Source organism: Heterocephalus glaber, unplaced genomic scaffold (genome assembly GCF_053883595.1).
Source record: "Heterocephalus glaber isolate CG9 unplaced genomic scaffold, H.glaber_assembly_v1.0 deba00001465, whole genome shotgun sequence".
Taxonomy (NCBI): Eukaryota; Metazoa; Chordata; class Mammalia; order Rodentia; family Bathyergidae; genus Heterocephalus; species Heterocephalus glaber.
Genome location: NW_028258312.1, coordinates 18,689,777 through 18,711,628, shown reverse-complemented (window position 1 = coordinate 18,711,628; position 21,852 = coordinate 18,689,777). Strand labels below are relative to the sequence as shown.

Sequence of the window (21,852 nt, the reverse complement as noted above, 5' to 3'; positions counted from 1 at the left end):
GTTCTGTTCTTCTTCTAGTCTCCTGATAGCTTTTACCATGAACAGCTGTAGAATTTAGTCCAATACTCTTTCTCCAACTAGTGACAGGATCATATGGCTTTTTCCTTTCCTCTGTTAAAATGATGACTTTTAGAGGTGGATCTTCCAATGCTGAACCAACACTGCCATCCCTATAACAAAACCACTTTCTATATACTGCCAGATCTGACTTCTAATAGTTTGTTTTGTTGAACAAATTTCTTTCTATGTTCATACTTTTTTCTTCTACTATCTTTATCCAGTTTTAGGATTAGCACAATGTTGAGTTCCTAAATTGAGGGGAGAAGTGTTTCTTCTTTTTTCTGCTTTAATTGTTTGATATAATTTATCAGTTAAAATGTTTATGAGCCTGCTGTTGTCATATAGGTAGGTTTTCAAGCTAGGAATATACTTTCTCTAATAGGTGCTATTCAAATTTTATATTTCCTCCAGAGTTAGTTTCATTAATTTGTCTTCTAAGTTACTTCTTAGAAGTTGTCAAATTTATTTCAAAAAAGATTTTTGTAATATGCTTTCTATATCCTTTTAAATTCTGTAAAATCTGTGGTAATGTCTCCTAGATCTTAATAATGTAATTTAAAAAGTGTATAACTGATATTGTGTAACAGGAAGAAAAGGTCTAAAAGAGCAGGGGAATTGGGACGGGTAGGGGAAGGGAAAAAAGGGAAAGGAAAAAATATGAAAAGTGGAAAAAAAATGGAAACAAGGTCTTTGCAAATAGGGAAGGGTAGAGGGGCTGAAGGGAGGGCAAGGGAAGGGGAAAAAAATAAGAATCAAGATACTCATGTAAAGGTACAAGATCCCAATGATGAATGTAACTACATTTTATACCGAAAATGTACCAATAAACTTAATGGGGAAAAAAAAAAAATGTGGCCATTGTGTAAGAATCCTTACCCACGTATTTACAGAGAACAACCTGTGCTGCTGGGACAGCGTTCATCTGGAGGATATTGTACTGGTACAGCTCTGTGCCTCTGTTGCTTTTATCTTGCAAAGTCGTGCAGACCCAATACGCATAACCTATTGCTCCCTCAGTCTGTAACAAGCCAAGGTTAATGAGTGAACACCAATTAAGAAATAAAACAGCATACTTTGATACCATAAATATCACTCCCAAGTCTTCTTTAAGTCAACTGTTTACATTTAAATGTTTTTAAATGTAAAGTCACCATGAAGAAGCCTAGCTAAGAACATACTTCACCCACTTGCCCTAGGCCTAAGTGGAAGAGTCAGAGGGAATAAGGTGCAGAAACACAGCCTCGCCACCGGGCTGCCTTTTCCCTTCTTGGCACCTTTCCCCTACATCAAACTAGACTAATGAATTCTAAAGTATTTTCTTAAAGAGTCTAAAATGTCAACCAATTCTAGTCCCTAACTCCATTTTTCCCCTGGTATCTTAGTTTCTCTTTTACTCAACTGCTACTACGTCTATTAAATTTCAATGTCATTTCCTCACCAGCTTTTGAAGGATGGTAAGATGAAAACTGAAATCTTTAATTAAAAAGTGTATGTTTTTAAGAAAGAATAAAAAGGAACAACTGTTGTCACTAACATCCTCTACCACTATCTATTCTTTTTTTTTTTTTTTTGGTACCGGGGAGTGAACTCGGGTCCTTGCACTTGCGCAGCAGGCGGCGAAACCACTGAGCTAACTCCCCAGCCCATTTTTAACAAGAATAATACTTTATTAACATATCCGTAAGAAGAATGTTCCAATTCTTACATGCATGCAGAGTTCTGTAGTGTGTCTGAAGAGATCCATAGTGTCGTAACTTCCAACTGTCTCTGCAATAAGAGCCTATAAAAGGAAAATGGTGTCTTAATGTGTTTAAATCATAATGACGGTGATAATAAATGAATTTAGAAGAACGAAAGGTTTACTAGCTGGGCTTAAAATCAAAGTTAATTTACGCTTCAGTCTATTATTACCATTTTAATTAAACCTATCAGTCACCACTTGAAATTAATTATTTTTAAGAACAAAGATATTTTCAAAGTAAAAATATATTCTGTTAAGTAACTAAGAGCTACTGACTAGAGCAGTACTGCTAAATGTGGTCCATGGACTGACCAGGTTCATCGTCATAATCTGGAGCAGCAGAAATGCAAATTCTTGGTTTTCCAGGGTGCAGCAGCTAACCCAGAGGTTAGCACAGTAACCACTGCTCCCAGCGACTACCACAGTTAATGGGAACAGGAGTTTCCTTTCTCTCTCAGCTTGTTCCACCAACTAACTAGAATAGACTAAAGAGACAAAATAAAGGTAAATAATCCTGGACTAATGACTTCCTGATATGGGTAATGTTCCTATTCTTCCTTAAACCAAAACAATCAACTGCTTACTAATTCATCACAATTTCTCAGTCAGGTAAGACACTGAAGGACACTCAGGCAAAGGACCTGCTTTTTTAGGTGAGAAAATTAAAATCCAGAGAGGTGATATGTTAAAGTAAAATAATCAGTCAGTGACAGACTCAGACTAGCAAGCAACTATCTTGCTTCCTATTTGGCAATACAAAAATCTAAACTTGGAGAAGGAAAAAATACTCAAAAGTGCCAAATCAAACATGAAGATTTTCAGAAAATAAGAAAACAATAATCAAAATGATCTTTGTAAATGTGTTTTTTGTAAATGTGAGTTAAACAAAGCCTATTTTTTAAGTGCAGTAATGACAGCCTAATGGTATCCAAAAGTTCATTACAACCTGTGTCACCTTAAGTGACAATACATAGGATCTCTAAGCTCCAGTTCTACCTTTATAAAAAGAATATACCAAAGCCACATCTTAAAGGAAATACTGTAATGCATACAAAGAGCACAATGACTGACACACAGCAAGTCCTCAAATGCCACCTGTCATCATTATTGTTATCATTGTTATTTATATGACTAGGTAGGTTATTTATGTTTATATTAATAACTGTTATATATCTTACTTGTCCAATCCAGCACATTAAATAAGATGGATCAAGGGACTGAGCCATTTTGAAAGCTTCATGAGCTTGCTAGGAAAAAAAGGCAAGAAAATATCACATTGAGTAATTTTATAAACAGTATGTGAATAGCATAAAATAAGAAGAGTAAGAAAAGTCAAACATATCACAGATACATATTAACCTTAAACTTTAAGCACAACTAGCAATGATTAATGCTGTTTTTTAGCTACAGTCTTAGAACAATCCTGGATGCAACAGGTTTCTCTACAGGTTAGAAGTTCTGGTCCCCAGGACAAAAACAATATTAAGTGTTTACCTCATAATCTGCACAACCTTTAACCAATCATATCTACATCTGCTAGCTAGATACTTGGAGGAAATGACTGAGTAAGCTGAATCTATTCCCTTCTCTTTGAACTTAGTTGAAAGGGCAAGAACTCATAACTAATAAAGTCTGAGACGTTACTAGAGAGTAGTCAACAACACAACTCTGCATTAGGCAGTCAAGAAATTTTGACGATAGCTCATTAGGATCATTAACTTGCATGCTACAAAAAATAACCTATTGTCACAGCTTTACACTGTTTTCTCAATTATCTCTTGTGTGGCAGGAGAGAAAGTTGTTTGTCCTATAAAAAAAAAGTAAGCTCAAGAGCAACAACTGTGCCATGCTACAGTAAATTTATATTCATGCTATATTACCTAATTCATTGCTTGACTTAAACTTTTAAAAAATATGTTCACTTATTTTTTTTGTGGTACAGGATATTAAACCTAGGGTCTTGTGCCAGACAAGTACATGGTCTGACATTATGTCACATATTTTAAAATCCCAGTTAATAGTCTTTCAATCTATTTACAATCTTTAAAAATGAGTCTTATTTGCAGTGAATGAGTTAATGTATGTGTTCCTCAGAGCAATATGGAAGCTTTTTTACAAGGATGAGATTCAGTATATTGGCTGAAACACATAACAGTGCAGATTGCGGTATTGTCTACAGTTCTGTGAAAACTCCCAAACCTGACCTGTGAACATGTTTCCCAGTCCTTTAAGTTCCATTTCTCTAATGTATAACTGCTCAACTATCACAAAATACATTCTGGTATTTAAAGGGATTACTACTCACTAAAGCCAAAACCTAAATACCACAGGTAAAGGTTAAATTTCAGCTGCTAGAGAATAATCATCTCCCTTACCTCCACCCACCCCATCCCCAACACACTCTACAAAGGATTTCTGTTGCATGTGAAAAAAGAAAAACACCCGAATAATTCATAATAGAACTGTTTTTTAGTCTCTAAAATCATAGATATATAAAATAAGTTTCTCAGAAGTTTCTTGAGAGTCACGGAAGGAAAGATAAATCTTACATACTCATTCCTCAACATAATGAATTGAATATAATGAATTAACTAGCATATCTGATAGTATATTGAGTAGCTAACAATGTCCAAAGTTTTCTTCCACAAAAAGTTAAGCTATTATGAAGCAATAGAAGATAGAAAATGTTCCTTTTATCTTTAATAAGACAAAACTGACAATGTTTACCTCAATGTTTTCATTTGCAAGGTACAACACTCCCAAGTTGGTCCATGCAACAGCATTCTAGAAAATAACATATATTTTGAAAATTACACCTCTTATCTACTTGGAAGACTCAGAAAATCTGTAACACTGCATGCTGAAGTTCTTTTTCATATATGACACAGAGGTACTCACAATTTGTTCTGACTGGATTGATTTGATGAAACAGTGCTGAGCAAGGGCGTAATTTCTAATACCTGTAACATACAGAATTTGACATGACTGTACCTCATTACCTGAAAACAGTAATCTTCTAAAAATACTGAAGTAAGCACTACTAAGTACTCACCACTGTAACATGCAACCACTCCAAGAGCATTCCAGTATAAGTGATTATGACTGTCAAGTCTCACTGCCTTTTTCAGACACTGAAAGAAAATTAAATGAGATTAATTTTCATTTCTTGGAATATCAGCATTTATATCAAGATAAATATGAGTTTATGTGAAAATGCTAGAATTTATTTTAAAAATCTTTCCAAAAAAGCACTTAGGTTTTTTTTTTAAGTTTATAAAAATTTTCTCAAAATCATACATGCAAAGATTTCTCTAGTAGCTCTTTAAGATCACTCGTGTTGCTGCCTGTTTCTGCTAATTGTTGTGCTTGGCGATAATAATTAATTCCAAGATCACACCACGTATTGGAAGTGGACATCAGTTTTAATGCACGACCATAACACCTGAGGAAAAAGGAAAGTGAATGTCATGTTTTGTTATAATGTCTTAATTCAATTTGAATTAGGATTCAATTTGAATTTCAACTGAATTTGAATTCAATTTGAATGTGATTAACCAGTAATCTTTATAAATTACCTTCCTCCAAGATGGAGCAGCTCGTTTTTCTTTAACGCTTGTTTCCCTTCTTTCTGACCTAGAAGGACACCTAAAACATTAATATTCACTTTAGTCGGAGAAACAGCATAGAGACTGGTGCAAGCGTCCCCAACTAGCTTCCAAAGGCAGGACACATCAGCTCGATGCTGCAGAGCCCTGAAAGAACAAATAGCATAATTCTTACAAATCATTTCCCCAAAGTATGCAGTTTATCCCTCTTATTAGTACTTACAATTAAAACAAAAATTGTACATGCAGTCTTAAGCATACTTCCTTAATTAAGCTCTAGCAATGCTTTACTAACCTGCTCCTACTGAATTACATCCTATTGCCTGCCTAATAGGAAGACAAGAAAAAAAAAAAAGGGTGGGAAAGGGGAGAATTATTTTATATGCCAGAAATTTTGTAGTTTTTTTGGACGTGCAAGAAATTTTGCAGCTTTTAGTACTCTTCACCATTTTTATTAAAAAGTAGCAGAAATCAAATAACTAATCAAAAAATTTTCCAGGATCAATTTACTTTCAATGCTCTTTTTCTTTGTTTAAGCAACCAACAAGGCAGTGAAGTACCTAGTATATATTTGACAATTATAAATGTAGGTTTCTGCTTTTAGACCTTCCCTCAAAATAAATAATGTATCAAATATATTGAGACTCATTCTGATACCAAAAATAAAAACCGAAACATGTTAAGACCCACATTTACAGAAGTAAACACATACTGAATAGACAAGGTCAAAAAGTGAATACAAATATTAATTACAAAGATGGACGACACTTCCTTCTAGAATGAGAAAAATCAAGAGTTATATAGTTATCTTCATTTTTCTCAAGCTCTTATAAGTAAAACAGCAATTTCATATAAGCTACGCCTCTATAATCAGTTATCATAAACTGCTATGTCACAGGCAGATGGACAAGCAGATCTGAACATTTTTCATAACCTTTTCTATGTAAGGAGTCCAGCCAAAAACTGTTCTAATATCTTCCTGAAAAATATTAATTATTTCAATCACGACTGAAAAAGCACTGTGAAAGAAGGAAGAATAGCACTATTTCAAGATACTTTAAATATTCTAGCAAAGTTTCTAAAATTGACAACATGAAAGGAGAAAAAAAATAAGGAGGTAACTGTTAACAATTGAAACTCTATTCTTTTAAGTTTAACGAAACAAAACAGCTCTATAGTAAAATAATTGTATTACCCTTAAAAATAATTATAGTGGGGCTGGGGATTTAGCTCAGTGGTTTTGCAGCCTGCTGTGCAACCGCAAGGACCCGAGTTCGATCCCCAGTACCAAAAAAAAAATAATAATAATAATTATAGTATAAACTCCTTTACGTCTAGAATTAAGTATAAATTTGAAGATTATAATTTCTGAGCATTTTATATTCTACATACCTAACTGGATGACTGCTATATGTTATCCAGAATAAAACTTCCTACTCTCAGGGAGGCAGTTCTTATAGCTAAAATATTCACTCAAAGGTTCACATTTACTCTTTAATATCAGCTCAAACAAGGCATGCTCACTGCACAATAAACTTCCTCTTTGAGAAAACATATATGTATGAATATTTATAAATAGATATGTGTGTGCACATATATATATGCACACACACATATACATACACATGGGGGCAGCACTAAGGATTGAAAACAGGACCTTCGCACTGAGCTACACCCCCCGCGCATTCATTCATTCATTCATTCATTCATTTATTTATTTATTTATTTATTTGAGACAGGGTCTTGTGAAGTTGCTAAATTGCTCAGGTGGGGGGGGTTAAACTTTGGATCCTCCCGTCTCAGCCTTCCAGAGTGCTGGGAACACAGGTGTGCACCATGATTCCCAGACTGGGGAGACCTATCTGAAAACTGAAAAGCAGCAAGAAAAATCTGTGAAAGAGAAAGCAGGGTACCAAATAAATAGGAAGCAAGTGATGGCAACTTGCAAAAGGAAGGAAGGGAAAACAAAGCGATGTTTCAAGAGCAAAACACTTTAAATGTACAGTGGATCTTTACAAACGCAATCTGTTCTCAAGGGCTGGTTGTAACTCAAGTTGGTCAGCTGAAGGCTCAGGCTCCTCTACTTCAAAGTCTCTCTCGTATACAGACAGATCTGTGCCCTTAGAGAGACACTAGCCCAGGATTTCTCAGTTAACCTCACAGGAAAGGATGTTGTATTGTTCCTTCCAGAACTCTTTAAGGGTTAAATGTGTATCTGAGACCATCAAGAGTCACAAGTAGCTAGCATTCAGGTCGTAACTCAAGACTTTGAAAGTTGTTCATATGTCAGGCAGGTCATAACTTGAAGGTCCGCTGGATGTCTAACTTCTGGACTTAATTTCTGAGACAATTTTTTTTTCAGTATTGGCAACTGAACCCAAGTTATTGGGCATGCTGGGCACTGTGTATGTTAGGCAAGTGCTCTAACACTGAGCTAAATTCTCAGCCCATTTTTATTTTATTTTGAGACAGAATCTCGCTAAGTTATCCAAGCTGGCTTCAAACTTGTAGTCCTCCATCCTCAGGCTTCTGAGTAGCTGCGATTGCAGAAGTGTACCACTGCACCCAGCATAGCTGGTGGGCTTTTGAAAGTCATCTGCACTGGTAACATTTCTAATGAACTTACATTAATGAATTAGTCAATTTACGCTTCTATAAGATATCAGATTTACTCAAATTTTACTGATCCCTTTCTTACTAGACACACCATTTTTTTCTTACAGATTCTCTTCATGAATAATTTGGCTGCTTATTTCCCTTTCCTTCAGGCCTACCAGCGGCCTAAAACAGTCCTGTACACTCCATGGAAGTCACACTGTGCACCTGCAGCCCCATGTAACCATTCGGTTCCAATTAGAGACACTCCCACTTCCAGGTCTCATGAATGAGAACACTAATAGGAGGTGTGATCCCAAAATACAGTGTGCATTCAAATTTTTAAATAATTATTAAAGGACACATTGCCATTAATTCCACTCAAGGTGCTCTCCCTCACTTCAGACACACATATCTCACCCTTCTTTGGCACTTTCAGAAACAAGTGGCAAGTTTCTGGAAGTCCTCTTTCATGAGTGTGGCTGCCTTGATGTCATGAATCCATTCAAATGTTTAGTTTTTGTGGCTGCTTTGACTTTGGTGAAGAGCCAGAAGTTGCACAGTGCCAGGTTCAGTGAATAAGGACACACCATAATATTTTTACAACCCTACCTTTTCATTGGATGGCACAGCTGTACATTCACCATATTTTTTATGAAATCCCATAAAGACACCCCCAAAAGAGGACTTCGAGATCTACTTCAGAAAATGGCAAGAATGATGAGAAAAGTGTGTTCAAGATTAAGGGGGAACATTTTGAAGAGTCTGATGTCAATGTGTTTTATTTTAATGCATATTTTAAATTTAAACATTCACTGTAGTATTTTTTCATCAGCCCTGTACATGGTGCTGGAGCTGTTGCTCCACTAGTAGATTACTTCTGTCCTCTTCTTCCTAGGTCCAGCGAGCCAGCTTCCACAAAGAACAAAGAAATTGCATCTTTTCAACAATGCAAAATTAATACAACATATGTTACAGAATTAATTGGTGAGTCTGTTATTAATTATACTTCACATTCTGAATAACTAACACAATAGACAAAATTATTTCCTAAATTTGGCTTTATTATAATACTAAGAAAAATAAACATAATAAATAAAACAGTAATACTAACCAAGTAAAATATTCCAGTGCTTTTTCTGTGTAGTCTATAGCTCTCCCGTCAAGATAATCAACTAAAGCTGCTTTTGCCATCAAAAGATAGCATTCACCCAAACCTAAAATCAGATAAATTTGTAGACTAATTAAAATACAAAAAATAAACACTTAAAATAACTTCAAATAAACATATTGTTATTCTTTTAAAGTCACTTTCCAGTAAATAAAAGTTGTAGTATTTTATAAAATGATCTTGAATACATTTAGCAAGAAATTGAAATGTCAGGGTTCTATTGGAGTAAACATGCACTAAAATTACCTGTAAAATCTAAGAATTTCCTGGACTTTGGGAAGGTTACAAACCTCTTAATACTTCAGCTTTGAAAATGGGGACAAATCTAAATGTCACTCTTAATCACATGACTGTTGTGAAACATGATTTAATCTTTTATATTAAAATCTGTACAGCAAACTGAACTGTAAGAATGAAATGAAACAGTGATTTCTTAAAGTGCCTAGTAAACATTTTATAAATCTGAGTACATCTTTTGAGGAAAGGTTTTACAAACTTAAAAAGAGAGCAAGAGCTAGATTTCAAGCCCTAAATTATATGTTACTCAAAACCAACCTCAACTGTTTACTTAAAAAGGACAAGGAAATGGAGGAAAGTATATACAATGGGCTTCAGGCTTTTTTAAAATTATAAGATATTTTCATAAAAATTTTAGATTATATGTAGATGACTGTGATTTTCCTTTTATATCCAAAAATAATATAAGAAGAGAGGTTAGGTAGAACTCTTGAAGTCATTGGTGTAGGAAAAGATTTTATGAATAAAACCTCAGTTGCCCGTGAACTAGCACAAACAATCAACAAGGGGGATAAACAAAGCTTCTGCACAGCGAGAGAAACCACCAGTAGTGTGAAGAGATAACCCACAATGTGGGAAAAAATTTTCACCAGCAGTCCCTCAGACAAAGCTCTACTATCTCGAATCTATAAAGAACTTAAACAAATCAGATCTCCCAAATTTAAAGACCCAATCCAAAAATGGGCAACTGAAATGAACAGACATTTCTCACACAAAGAAGTAGAAATGGCAAATAAACATATGAAAAACTGTTCAACATCACTGGTCATTCAAGAGACGCAAATGAAAACAACACTGAGATTCCACCTCACTCCAGAAAGAATGGCTGCTATCATGAAATTAACCAATAACAAATGCTGGCAGGGCTGTGGGGAAAGAGGAACCCTGCTCCACTGCTGGTGGGAGTGTAGACTGGTGCAAGCACTGTGGAAATCAGTATGGAGATACCTCAAAGAACTAAGACTGGAAGTCCCATTTGACACAGCTATTCCCCTGCTGGGTATCTTCCCCAAAGAATTAAAAGAATCATACCACAGTGATATATGTGCACCCATGTACATAGCAGCTCAGTTTGTAATAACTAAAACTTGGAAGCAGCCCAAATGCCCATCAATTGGAGACTGGATCAAGAAAATGTGGTTTTTTAAATAAAATGGAGTACTACTCAGACATAAAAAATGAGAAATTAGAGACATTTATTGCTAAATGGATGCACATTGAGGCAATACTCTTAAGTGAAATAAATAGGACACACGTGTGTAAATACCAAATAGTTTCTCTAGTGTGAGAAAATGAGAGTGTAAATAAGGAATAAAAGGTATAATAGATAATGCAAAATAGGAAGAAAAGGGGCAAAGGGTAAGGGGGAGTGGGAGGGGTAGGGAAAGGGAAGAAGGGAATGGAATATGAGAAAATTAAAGAATGGAAACAAAGTCTTTATAAATAGGGAGGGATGGAGGGGTTGAAGGAAGGGCAAGGGAAGGGGGAAAAATAAGAACCAAGAGAGATTACGTAAAGGTATAAATTTCCAATGATGAATGTCATTATACTGTATACCCAAAATGTACCAGTAAAAGGATATACAGTTAAAAAAATAATAATAATTTAAGAAATAGGTATGTATGATGGAACTGAAATTAATTGAGAATTACAAAACAAGTTGCTTCCAAAGTTTAAAAAAAAATTTAAATGAGTTTTTATAACTCACAAAATAATTAAAAGGTATTAAGATATTCTAGGGAGATAACAAATTAATTATCAAAATATAAGAATAGAAAAACTTGTTTTAGAGATCCTTTTTTAACTCCAAATAGTTTCTGTCACACTTGTCTAAAAGTGAATCTCTATCATGTTACTATTTATAAACTGTTGGGAAATAAAAGTTGACCTTTTTATATCTAAATATGTATAAGCTGTACTATAAGCAGATTATATCAGATCTTTGCTGCTGACTACAGAAGTTTTCAAGTTGTTTAATACATTTATATATGAGTTTTACTCAAGATTTTATATTTAAGTAACACAGTCATTGAAGCTATTAAAAATAATTTACCTTTCAAAGCAGGTACGTAATCTTCCTTCTTTTTAATGATCAGCTGGTATTGAGCTATGGCCTCCTTATACTTGCCTAGGATTTGCTGTATTGCTGCAACCTTAAACACACTGTATATGGACTCTGGGTTCAGCTCACTGGCTCTTGTGAAGGACTTCAAGGCTGTTGTGTAGCCACCTCTGCTTAAGTATGCCTCTCCTAATGACTCCCAACAATTGAAATCCTTTGGGTCTGCCCTCAGTGCTGCCTGTAAACTAAAATTTTAAGAAATGATAAGGGAACTAAAAATAATAGAACCATGTTCACACCTGAAAAGAAAATATGAAAACATTCCAGCACATATATGTAGACTTCTTATATTTATAAAAGTGCTACTTAAAGCAGGTATACTGCTTATGATCTGAATTTTAATACTACAATGTTTTATTAAAATTTCAGAATGAATAAGAACAAAATACATTTTTGGAAAAGTGCTACCAGAATTTCTTTTTCTTGATTATCTGGAAGAACTCGTTTTCTACCTTACCAGGATAGGTAGACATCTCAGTTTGCCTCATCGGTCCATAAACCCCACTACCAACCCTTCTACTAAATGGAAATATCCCATTTGAAATACAGGAATAAGAGGCATGATTTACATGTCTGATCAAATTCAATTTTTATGAAAAATTTCAAAATGCCTAGACATTAGCATAAATCAGAAATGACTTCATCTTGATTCAATTATATTTTGTTTACCCTGACATACAGTTCACACAAAATGAGTAAAATTAATCATATATGAGCTGCTCCACTTGATCTTAGCCAAAAGACCAAAAAGCAATGTATGAGCTGCTCCAAATGCTCTTCAAGAAGCCAAATGTCTCCCTTGCCAAAAACAATGAATGTCTGTGGAAGAACAAGAAAAATTTTTACCTCAGCTTTTTTCATCACTACTGGAATCTCTGGTGAGGCTCAACCAACTGCAGGTGTGACAGTAGTAAGACTTGATTTCACTAGGCCTTCTATCTCCTTAACAACAGGGTATCGATTTTTCAATTCTGCCTTATAAATCAGCACTAACTAACTTTAAAAATGTGCTATTTCTTCCCTTAAAAAGCCACCAGGTAAGGCAAGTTTCAAGGTTATTTGGGGCATAAATGAAATCTATTTTAAGGAACATGATGCTGCCCAAATAGAAACATAATCAGGGGCCTTACTCGGCCACTGCTTGAGAATGCTGACCGGCCTTCAGGTAGTACAATCCTCGTCTAAGCCAGGCCCACTTGGCCGCTCCAGCACTTGCCTTCTGAGTCACTGTAGTTAAGACAGCTAAGGCGGATTCCTTGTAAGAAAATTGGTATTAGAGATACTGAATATCATAAAACAATAGATCATCAATATAAAGGAAGCAAACATTTTCATTTCCCACTTCTGATTTTTTTTCAAACTTAGGCTGGTATATATCCAACCAGTTTCAACAGTAAGTGATGAGCAATTTAATATCTGCCAATGGAAAAAGAAATTAACCTATTTATAAATGGTGGTAAAAACATGTCTGTTGCATCTACAAATAAATATAAAAACTAATGATAACTTTCAAGAATATGAATTTGTATAAAAGTATTTCTATTTATATACTTGGGATAAACAAAAATGCCAAATAGTTATTAGGTGTACCGTATCTTCAAGTTCCACACTTAGGTCAACTGCTGCAGCTCCAGATTCAGTGTCAGTGTCATCCAATTCAAAAGCCTTCCTGTAGCATCCACGGGCTCTGCTTTTATCTTCCGCTACATCTCTGTAGTAATGACCTAAATAGCAGAAAACTTTGCCCATGTACGTATCCAGTCTTGCAGCCTTTGAAATAAATATTAACAGCAGAAAATAAAAGTTCTTTTGGATGAGTATCTTTAAAAACACAAAAGAAATACAGTACACAGATTAAGGAAGAAAAATAACAATTTTATTAAATATACAAAAAATGTCAAAATTTCCTTTAATGTAAAATTTAAAACATAAAAGCTGGCTCTTACTGGTTATGGAAAGTGAACTGAAGTGTAAAACTGTGACTTTTCTGGTAAAAGAAATGTGAAATTAGAGTGAGTTATGGTTAAATAAATCTGCTCTTATAAGAATGAAGACTTTAAAATGTTAAACTTCTTAAAAGGCAAGAAGTAAAACATCTACTTTCATGTACCTATAAAACTATAGTGGAAATAACCTAGAAACAATAATGTTTTCCAGAGATAATTTTGTTCATTTTCTATAATAACACATTCTGGAAAAGTAACTTTTACACTTTCATGGTTTAATTTTCTCCTTGAAAAACTAAATAACATTCTCAATAAAACCTGTACATGAGAAATGATACATAAAAAATAAATTCAGTAAAGAGTAGTTTTAAACATCAAACTTATATGATTCCTATTTATTTTATAATAAATCCAGTTCACCTACGAACTGAATAGCAGCATTTGTTTTACCTTCAGAAAGTGGGTAAGAGCTTTTGTTTTATCTTTTCTTGTTTCTTCACCCATGAACCAGTATGTTAACCCAAGCTGATAATGATATTCAGCAACATCAGCATCTTTCTCAATTGCTCTCTGGAAACTAAGTCACGCAAGGGGAGTAAAAAAGAATGTTAAAATAAAATTCAAAATATATATATACAAATATATCTAAAATATAGGAGACTCCTAGTTGGAACTATCAAATGTTGAGTGATTCAAGGATATCAAATTAGAAATGTCATTACTTTAGGATTTAGACTATAACGAGAAAAAAAAAGATTTGTTTTTTAAGAAGTGCTTAAAGGCCTTTCAGCACGACCATGTACTAACTGTTCACAGCATGTGCCAAACACTATAGGTACTTACTGAACACTATGATCAGCTAATTTGATTCTAGATCCTTCAGTGAATTTTTTATAGTTAACTGTGTAACAAGTGAAATACCTTTCCTAAAAAACTGACTTAAAAGCCTTCAAAGACGAATTTTATACAAAACTGGATCTTTCTCAAGGCCAGCTCATCAAGCTCATGTTGAATTTTTGAGGAATACAATAAACTCGGATGTGACCAGATTTTTGAGCAACCTATATATCCTTACCATTTTTCTGCTTGTAGATAGTCCTTTTTGGTAAGATGAATCAATGCCTCGAGGGCATGAGCTGCAGCTAGGTTGGGGTGAGACAAGAGAAGGTCTTCCATAATCTATAAAGTAGATACTTGTCAATTCTACAGCCACATAAAAATGATTTTTAACTGTTAAAAAATGCATGCTTTAAGTTTAAAAAAAAAACAAACCAACCTTTGTAGCATCATCTAATGAGCCTTTATTCAGATAGGCCAAGCTTTGGAGAACCAAAAGTCCTGGGACATTATTTGCATCTGAAACCTAGAAAATAATTGGAAGTGCTTTTATAGTCTCTTTGTTTCGTAGCATGACAAGATGTTCTGTGCTCATTTCACACATTTCCTGCCTCAGACCTGGACTCTTCTAGTTCTTTAAGAAGCTTTGCATTTCGTTTTTTTGTAAGAAAATTATTGAAAAGATTTCTATAAAGTATCACACAAAACATATCATTGGAAAAAGGCAAGTAGAAAATAAAATTTAGTTCTTAAAGTATTCCAACAACTGCTATAACTTTAAAGAAATATGAAATTATGAATATTATAAAATGCAAAACACAATATATTTCAAAGAGCCCTTTAAAATATAGAAAAACAATGATTTGGAAAAACTCAAAAACCCTCCAAAGCACTAAGTGATATAATGTTAATCTTACACAAAAAAAATAACTTTTATTTGACAAAACTCTTTAAGGTACAATGTTGCTATAATTAATAATTTACCTGTTCTCTTTTTTCACTAATTTTCAAATGGTTTGAACCAAAAAAAAACTAGTTAAGAAGTCAATTTCCTCAAAAACCAATCTTTCTTTGAAGCAATATTCTCTACTATGAAGCTACTAGATACTCAATTAATCAATAATTAATCAATAATCTGTAAAACATTTATGGAGGAAAATATTTGGAATTCCAAATAGTAGTCAAGAAGTAATAACCTAAGAGGACAAAATGAAGAAGAAAAAATAAGACTAAAACTAAAGAAAGAAATTGGCTCATGTAAATACTTAACTGAGAGGCAAACAAATAACTTTAAGAGTTTCCAAGTATGAGAACGATTAATCCAAGAACAGATATTGTGAATTCATACCCTAACTGAAAATCTGTATAAGTAAATATGTGGTGGGGAGAGATGATTTTTACTTCGTTAGATGGAAATTAATTAAAGGAAAAACCTGATAAAAAGACTACCTGATCAAGAATACGAATTGCTTCCTCTGAAGATTCAGAATCTGAGAGTTTAATTAAAGCCTCTGCTTTCAAGCAAAGACAAGAATTCTTCTGCTGAAGACTGCCACCAGGCACACCAGGATTATCTATGTTCTTCAGAGCTGGCAAAATTAAGGACATCTGAGTGAAATAATCACTACATTCTTTTCATTTTTAAGGATGAAATAAACAGCAGATACAGTAAGTATAAATTTCTAAAATAATATACATGAAAAATAATTCAAAGGTAATTCAAATTCTTCTCTGAACTTCTTAAAGATCTAAATTTAAAACAGAAGATGTGTGAATTTTAATCTACTTCACAATGACATAATAAAACTGAAGATCCTGAAACACAATGATTATCTATATCTGCTGCCTAATAAAGGTGAGCTCTTACTTTAGCTAATTACCTGTGACATAGGAAATTAAGAATACTGGAAGGGGAAAGAAGTTGAATTAGAATGGGCTTGGGTAAACATTTTTCAGTTACAGATGCCAAGTGATAAGCTGGATCAGGAGCAGAGAACTGTTCAAATAGGCTCCAAGATGCCTAAGACTTTATCTCCTTTATCTCTCTCAGAGACATGAAGAATTCATGGAAGTCCTGGGCACCCCAGAAACTTTCTTGTTACAAAGGTGGACCACCACCCTCCAACCCCAAAATGGTGATATCAGTATTCAAATGTGGGAAAGCTTTGATAAACACTCACTGCTACTTTAAAAATAAAACATACTAATATGTATGTGTGCAGATTTGGTATTTATTTAACCTCCTCGCATAGCAATTTAAAATGCAAAACAAAGCATGCAAGTTTTTTTTTAACATTAACTTTCTCCTTTAAGATAAAAATAAATGCTGTTGGCCATCCTTATGTGTAAACCCCAACCTAACAAAAAAAAAAAATACCTTGATTGCATGAAAGAACAGCTTCCTTAGGTCTATGCATTTTGACTTGCACTTCTGCCAGATGATACCATCCGTTTGTGCAGAGAGGGCTTTCCTTTAACCCTGAAAGGATAAAAACAATCTCAAAACTCAAGGTTTCCTTGACTTCTTAGAGGAATGGCATCACTAGCCACTCTCCAGATCTGGCCCTTCCCCGCTGCTCATGTCTCTCATGCAGTCGGTCACAAAGCTACACTGATTGTGTCCCAACTCGTTTCTCTCCATGCTTCTCCATCTCTACCAGCACCCTTCGGTTCAGCTCTCCACCATTTTGTCCCAGAACACTGCACGTGCCTGCCACCCTGTGTACCACAGTACTTCCAAAAGGGAGGGGAGACAATGAAAACAGAACTAAAATATGTACATGTACCAACTCCACCCAAGAAATATAATCATTATGTAATGAAAACATGTTCTAATAAAGAAATAAGTAAATAAAAACTGAAAATAAAAGACAAATCCAATAATGAGATGCCATTCCTTAAAGCCTCACTGATAGCCCACTGCCCTCAGGATAATGCACAAACGCTTTACCATGGTTTGCAAGGCCTTCCTCCAATCTCACTTCCTGTGCCACCCTGATCCTTACTGCATTCTCAAATCTTGTAAACTACCCACAGATCTCTGAATGACAATCTTCTTCTTACCTCAGGCTATTTCACAGATTTATCTCTCATCCTAAAATGTTCCTTCCATTCCCTTCATCCACTTGCCTGGTTTGTACTTGTCAGGGATCTCCCAGTTTGAATAGAGATTCATCTAAAAATACTGTACCTCAGTTAAGCCTTTGTAAGGCTTTCTAAAATTATCCCTATTTTTCAAATGAAAACACTGAGACATAGAATGCTTAATTAACTTTTCCAAAGTCTTGAAATCAGTGAGTGGAAGAGTTAGAATTCAAACCTAAGCAAACTCCAGGTACGTGGGTATATTTTTTTCCCTACCACCTTAGAAACTTCCTTAGAGAGAGACTCCGAGATTAGAGCTTACTCAGTTACAATGACACCACATGTCACATGCCATAGGCTGTACATTTACCTTCTGTTAGGTTCCTGACAGCTTCTTCATACTTTTTGTCTTGTAATGCTTTAATGCCTATGCCAATCAGGCCTGGGCTACTTTTTGAATTCATCTCTACTAGTTTATAAAAATACTGCTGTCCCTCATCAGTAACATATCCTGAAATGAAGAGAAAAAATTAGCATATGTATATCAGTTTTGTAAATGCCAAAACCTATACAATCAAGTCTCAAAAGCTGCTTTATACCTCCTTCACCATATCCTGATTCCAGGAATTCAAAACTTAAATAAACCAGCAAATACAGAAAATACCAACATTTCATAAAGAAACCTACCCTCTTTGTGTCTTCTTAAATATTAGAAGTAGGAACCGCTTTATTCATAGACTGCGCACCTGAGGTCATCCTCAAGAAACCTGTTGCTGCTAGTCAGTAGGCTAAGTCACAAAGACCATCTCACAGACCTGGCTGGCCAGGTCTCTTCTATGCAGCAGTAACAATTGTAGTTGTTACACGGAGGAAAAACTGACAGTGGAGGGACATCTGCATCGATCGCTCTCTGAGGGCAACAATGCCTGGTAGACACATGCAGTCCGATGCGGTAGCTTTTCTTCATTCTAGGCTCAAAGATGGTGGGCTACTCACGAAACACAGTCACAGTCTCCTAAATTTACAAGTTCAGCAACACACGTCTATATTTTTCTAAAACTATATTTTTCTATATAATAATTAAGTTTATGTAATAGTCTCCTAACGTCTGTTTAGGTTTATTTTCTAATTTATTTTGGTAAAATAGTTTAGAAAATATTATAGACTTATCTCCATTTTCTCCAGCCTCAATTAATTTTAGGATTCCTATTTCCATAAAAGCATACACACAAATGAAAATGGTCATTTCTGTTTTTAGAATTAATGGTGCATAGCATTTGCCTTTTTTTTTTTGTACTGGGGATCGAACTCAGGACCTTGCGTTTTCAAGGCAGGCAGCGGAACCACTGAGCTAAATCCCCAGACCCATAGCTTTTGCCATTTTAATAAACTGTTTAACCACACAGAAAAATTCTTAAAAAGAAATTAAGATAGATTACAGCTTAAAGAATAAGTGTGGGGAATAAATAAGAAACAATTTATTTGAAACCAGGTATGGCGGCACATGCCTGTCTGTAATCCCTCCACTCAGGAGGCTGAGGCAGGAGGACTGGCACAAGTTCAAGATCAGCTTGGGGTACAAAGTGAATTTAAGGCTAGCCTGAACTATATCTTGACACTCTGTCTCAAAAAACAAACAAAGAAACAAAACAATTTATTTTAAAAAAAAGATCTTATGCTTTAATATCTACGTGAAGCATCTGCCCCTAAGCCACATGGGGAACTACCTTTTCAGTCACCAGTATCAAAGGTAAATTCCTCGCATAATATCAGTTAGCTTATATATTTCAAATTTTTCAAAACCAAATGCACACAAATGTAAAACCCATAAGTAATATATTATATACTGATTTAGAATTCATAATGCCTAGAGCATTAATACTGTTTAGTAAAATATGAAAAAATTGAAAAAAATACAATTAGTAAGCCAGTGACAGAGACACAAAGCTAGTTAATGCTTTCACACACCAATTTCCTTCTGTCAAAATGTTCTCATCACTGCTTCCATAAGTATGAATTTCAAGAACAGATACGCCCGCCCCATGCCCTCTGTATCCTCCTGAGCAAAACAGTGACATTTCCCCTTTCCACCCAGGAGTAGTGTCCAAACCAGACACTGTCTACACGAGGAATCAGAATCACCAGAGGGACTTTTAAAATATGCTGTGATGAGCCTCACTCCTAATGTTTCTGATTCAGGAGGTCTGGTATAAGACTTGAGAATTTGCATTTCTAACAATTTCTCAAGTAATGTTGATGCTACTGGTCCAGAGATTACACTTTAAAACCACAGAAAATTACAGTAATTGCTAATATATGATCTTTATTGTTAGTCTTATAACGATATATCTACCCTGCCTTTGTTTCCTCTGTACTAAATGTTAACTTCTGGAGAATAGAAACTAGCAAAATAACTTACACATGGTAGGCGTAATTAAACATGATGATCTTTTTTTTTTTAACATGATGATCTTCTAAAAAGATCATCATGAACTAGTACTCAAAAAGGTCTGTTATTAGGTAATGGTTGAGGATTACTATAAAAATTCAAAATTTTCACTATCCTAAAAATAAGAAAAAATGGCTATAAAGGATTTACCTTCAATTTCTACTCATCTGAGTCAAAGCTCTCTTCCTCCAGAGAAACACAACTGCAGCAGACAGACTACGTTGGCAACATAAGCTTCCTTTATTACAAAAAACACACCAGGGATAAGAAGAGGAAAACCAATCACGCATCCCTCCAATGACCACCCATATTTAAGGTGCTCCAAACTGCAGGTAGGAAAAAGAAAAGTGTGGCAGTATCCAAAAGGCTGAGATGAACAGGAGCAACTTTTAAAACAAAGTAAACCTCCTTAATGTATTCCCTCTGCTAATACCTGGAAGCACAATTACAGAAACAAAGTAGGATTTGGGGAGACTCTGTTCATGTTTATCTGTAGGTAACATATTCTCTACATACGTCAAGTTGGCACTGAGAAGAATTATTTATAATGTTGCCAAAAATAACAACAGTAATAACACCACCAAGCCTATGTGAAAAGACAAGAAATAGCCCACCTTCAACCCCAGTCCTCTTCATACTAATTACTGTTGAGATTGGCTTAATAAATATCTGTGCAGAATAAAAACAGAGATGAAACAGACATCTTCGCTTTTGAATAGAAAGTCACTTATGCTCTTTTTAGCACTTACAGGACTCTCATTCCAGGCTGAATGACATTTTTTTTCTTTATGGTGCTAAGGATGGGAATGAGGGCCTTGTGCGTGCGAGGCAAGCGCTCTACCACTGGGCCACATTCATAGCCCTGCAGACTTAATGACTTTCAAACAGTTTGACTCTACTATTTTTACTTCTTAAAAAGACAAGCCAAACTTGGAGCTGATGAATGCTAAAACTCCAAGGGTAAAAAAAGGGTACTCTGAAAGTTGGAAGCTAAGAAATACCTATGGAATCCTGTTTCCTAAAGTTTACTCCTGTTTTCAAAATCATTTTAGACATACCAAAGAATCTAAACAATACTATAGAATTTTTATTTTTAAATAAACCTAGTTTAGGAGGAAGAAAACGTACAATTTGAAGACATTCATTTCTTTCTTTTCATCTGAATTTTCTAATATTTTTAGAGCACAAAATCTTAAAGAAGCTCTTTTCTGCTTGAATTTGAAGAAACAAGCATTGTATCCGCCCCCATTTCAGAAACAAAGAAAAATAAATCAAAAAGGTCATTTGACATGAAAAAAACATTTCAACAGATGACAACTGTCAAAGCTATTTACCGCTTGTCATTTGAAGCTTTACAAACTGAGTCATTTTGAAGATGAATCGTCAAGTCTCAACATGCAGAGCAAGACAAAGGAGAATGAAATATATTTGTCCTCAGTGGAATAGAACTCAGTGATTAACTGCTGTGAGTAACAAAGTCTGCTGACTTTAAAGACCTTAGAGATTTTCAGAAGCTCTTAGTTTTCAGAAAAATACAGAAAGTTTGGTTTAGAGGAGCAAAGAAATCAAAGTATAGCTTCCTATTATCCTGCAGTATTAAACTTTTGCCCCCAGAATAACACTTTACCTTGGGATGTACTGAATCCTGAAGTGCTTGATTCCATGAATTCTTTTTTTGTAATTAATTTTACTGGCACATTTTAGGTATACAATATAATGACATTCATCATTGGAAATTTGCACCTTTACATAATCGCTCTTGGTTCTTATTTTTCCCCCTTCCCCTGCCATCCCTTCAACCCCTCCATCCCTCCCTATTTACAAAGACTTTGTTTCCATGTTTTCATTTTCTCATATTAATTCCATTCCCTTCTATCCTTTCCCCTACCCCTCCCACTTTCCCTTCCCCTTTGCCCCTTTTCTTCCTATTTCACATTATCTATTA

The 21,852-nt window shown here is 34.8% G+C and overlaps 2 protein-coding genes across 6 annotated transcripts in view; one reads left to right on the top strand and one right to left on the bottom strand.

Annotated features, from left to right (window-relative positions):
• Positions 1-9,000, top strand: part of Fam81b (family with sequence similarity 81 member B) — a 127,327-nt gene extending 118,327 nt beyond the window's left edge. The window contains exon 9 of the mRNA XM_087180957.1: positions 8,900-9,000. Within this exon, the coding sequence (XP_087037083.1) occupies positions 8,900-8,985 (86 nt within the window). The 3' untranslated portion in view covers positions 8,986-9,000. The remainder of the gene's footprint in view (positions 1-8,899) is intronic.
• The window catches only part of Skic3 (SKI3 subunit of superkiller complex), an 86,892-nt gene that overhangs the window by 44,914 nt on the left and 20,126 nt on the right, over positions 1-21,852 (bottom strand). For 4 of the 5 annotated variants that reach the window (XR_015438963.1, XM_004841691.4, XM_004841693.4 and 1 more), the window contains exons 10-27: positions 17,829-17,969; positions 16,752-16,853; positions 15,824-15,963; positions 14,814-14,900; positions 14,613-14,716; positions 13,988-14,114; positions 13,182-13,361; positions 12,722-12,846; positions 11,523-11,776; positions 9,116-9,218; positions 5,377-5,553; positions 5,099-5,243; positions 4,854-4,932; positions 4,700-4,761; positions 4,529-4,585; positions 2,980-3,048; positions 1,766-1,840; positions 937-1,078 (exon numbers count right to left, since the gene is read on the bottom strand). Coding sequence is in view for 4 of the 5 variants with exons in the window: in XM_004841691.4 (XP_004841748.2) it covers positions 937-1,078; positions 1,766-1,840; positions 2,980-3,048; positions 4,529-4,585; positions 4,700-4,761; positions 4,854-4,932; positions 5,099-5,243; positions 5,377-5,553; positions 9,116-9,218; positions 11,523-11,776; positions 12,722-12,846; positions 13,182-13,361; positions 13,988-14,114; positions 14,613-14,716; positions 14,814-14,900; positions 15,824-15,963; positions 16,752-16,853; positions 17,829-17,969 (2,169 nt within the window). In the remaining variant the exon portion in view is untranslated. Of the gene's footprint in view, positions 1-936; positions 1,079-1,765; positions 1,841-2,979; positions 3,049-4,528; positions 4,586-4,699; positions 4,762-4,853; positions 4,933-5,098; positions 5,244-5,376; positions 5,554-9,115; positions 9,219-11,522; positions 11,777-12,721; positions 12,847-13,181; positions 13,362-13,987; positions 14,115-14,612; positions 14,717-14,813; positions 14,901-15,823; positions 15,964-16,751; positions 16,854-17,828; positions 17,970-20,057; positions 21,069-21,852 lie in introns of those variants that run through there. The other variant, XM_004841694.4, reaches the window with a different exon arrangement.